This window comes from Tupaia chinensis, unplaced genomic scaffold (assembly GCF_000334495.1).
Source record: "Tupaia chinensis unplaced genomic scaffold, TupChi_1.0 Scaffold000369_1, whole genome shotgun sequence".
Lineage (NCBI taxonomy): Eukaryota > Metazoa > Chordata > Mammalia > Scandentia > Tupaiidae > Tupaia > Tupaia belangeri.
Window position 1 is genome coordinate 2,408,891 of NW_006159866.1, and position 2,104 is coordinate 2,410,994.

The 2,104-nt window shown below is 60.7% G+C and overlaps 1 protein-coding gene across 7 annotated transcripts in view; it reads left to right on the forward strand.

Annotated features, from left to right (window-relative positions):
• CCDC33 (coiled-coil domain containing 33) overlaps positions 1-2,104 on the forward strand; it is a 68,456-nt gene that overhangs the window by 64,865 nt on the left and 1,487 nt on the right. For 4 of the 7 annotated variants that reach the window (XM_006153368.1, XM_006153369.1, XM_006153370.1 and 1 more), the window contains 3 exons: positions 605-771; positions 1,124-1,222; positions 1,644-1,730. In XM_006153368.1, coding sequence (XP_006153430.1) covers positions 605-771; positions 1,124-1,222; positions 1,644-1,730 — 353 coding nt within the window. The remainder of the gene's footprint in view (positions 1-604; positions 772-1,123; positions 1,223-1,643; positions 1,731-2,104) is intronic. The other 3 variants (XM_006153371.1, XM_006153372.1, XM_014589700.2) reach the window with 1 other exon arrangement.

Sequence of the window (2,104 nt, forward strand, 5' to 3'; positions counted from 1 at the left end):
TGGGGGGGGGGGGGGGTCCTGGCCAGATGAGCCTTCCCTGGGCTGCCCGGGGCAACTTTATCTCCAGGACGTTTGAAGTGTTTCAGTATTTCTCCATCTTTCCTTGAAGTATTTCTCCATCTGTCCTGAGGAGTCTGCAAAGCAAACAATATTTGAGCAAATCAATATTTGTTTTCCCCACGGCATTAACTAAAGCCAGTCAGAGATGGCTCTGGTGGGAACGGAGTGAACCAGGAGGCACTGTCGGGCCAGTCCAAAACAAGGCTCCTGGCCCAAGCTCAGCCCTGGGCTGGTCTTCGTGGCAGGGGTGTCCAGGAGGGGTTCTGCAGGAACCCCTGCAGAAACAGTGAAGGCTGAGCTGCCTCGAATCCCAAGGCCATCCAGGAAGGTGAATCAGGCTGGGCAAAGGCCACATGTGAGAAGAATCCCAAGAGCTGCAGAGAGGAGAGAGGTGGGGTGGGGCTAGGGAGAATCTTGGGGTCAGATTCTAAAAAGCTAGGGGGACACCCTGAGTGTGGACTTGATCCCCCTGGCACCAGGGAGCAGAGGAGGGACAGAATGGAGGGAAGCCCCTCTCACGCACACCATGGCCCTGTTCACACAGCCTTCCCCATGCTCCCGGCCCCTGGCCCTTCCCTGGGCCCCCCAGGAGAGAACCTGCCTGCTGATATCTACTCAGTGCTGCTGGCAGAGAACTCGAGGCTGCGGGCAGAGCTGGACAAGACGCACCACCAGTCGGCCCCCATCATCCTGCAGCAGCAGGCCCTGCCTGTGAGCACCACCAGCCTGGGCTTGGCCAGGGCCTGCCCATGACAGTCCCTGCGTGCCCCGTGGTCACCCACAGCACAGTCCAAGCTAAAGACCAGAAGCCAGGTTGCCGGTCTCCAACCCACCTGGCGGCGAGCCCTCGGGCCTGGCTTTTTCTCCAGGGGAGGGCATGCACTTGCACCCCCACTTAGCATCCTGGGAGAGAGCGAGCCCCTCACTGATCCATGACCCTGCAACTCCAATCCCTCTGCCACCCGGCTGGCCTCCACCTGGACGCCACACAGGCCTCTGAGAACTCCCCTCGGCAGCATCTGCAGGGTCGGTGCAGCCTGGGAGAGCCCTTTCCCCACCTCAGGTGGACCCCTGGGAGCTGGGAGCAGGAGACCTAGCAGAAAGGCTGCGAGAGGCAGAGGGCCCAGGTGGCTCCCGGGACACGGAGACCCAGGCCACACAGGTGGGTGTCCCAGCGCCCACCTGCCTCTGCTCCACGCAAACTCCAGCATGGAATGGGTGGGCGGACACAGGCAAGCTTCCCTCTTCCGGCCAGGCCTGGCAGGAGGCAGGTTCTGTCTGAAGGCAGACCTGCTGCCTGGACGTCCAGGTGAAGCGTAAGGGACAGGACCCTGGCCACACAGAAGCACACCAACAGTCTCGCAATGAAGGACTCCCTTCTGCACGCTACACAGGAAGAGTGCTGTGCCCAGCTCTGTGGGGAGCCGGCCCTGAGAGGAGCCCACGCAGGCCCGGCCTGAACTCCAGGGACACGTCCTGCTCAGAGCTGTGGCTCTCTACGGAGCCGCTGAGTTCAGACCCCAGACCTGGCTGGTGCTCCCACAGCCAGCAGGACCACATGTGAGCATTTGCTCTGCCCCCAGGACCTCCTCTCGGGCACCTCAGAGAAGTTCAACCTCATGGCTAAGCTGGAACGAGCTCAGAGCCGGATACTGTCCCTGGAAAGCCAGGTGGGTGGGATGCAGGGGTCCACGGGGCTGGCCGGGACCAGCATGTGACCAGGGACAGGGCTCAGCGTGTGACCAGGGACAGGGCTCAGCATGTGACCAAGGCCACTGCTCAATGTGACCAGGGACAGGGCTCAGCGTGTGGCCAGAGTGAACTCTCAGTGTGGACTTGGGGTCAGGCCTCGGAATGTTCCTGGAATGCAGAGAAGGCCCTGTCACCTCACCCTGTGCCCTGAAGGTGTCTTATCTACTGCCCAGAGCTCTGCTTCCTGTCCGGAGAGCAGACCCAGCCCTGGTGGCCCCTTGTCCTCTGTCTGTCCCTTTCTTTCTTTTTTTTTTTTTTTTTTAAAGTTTTTCTAATAGGACCGTGTGTCTTC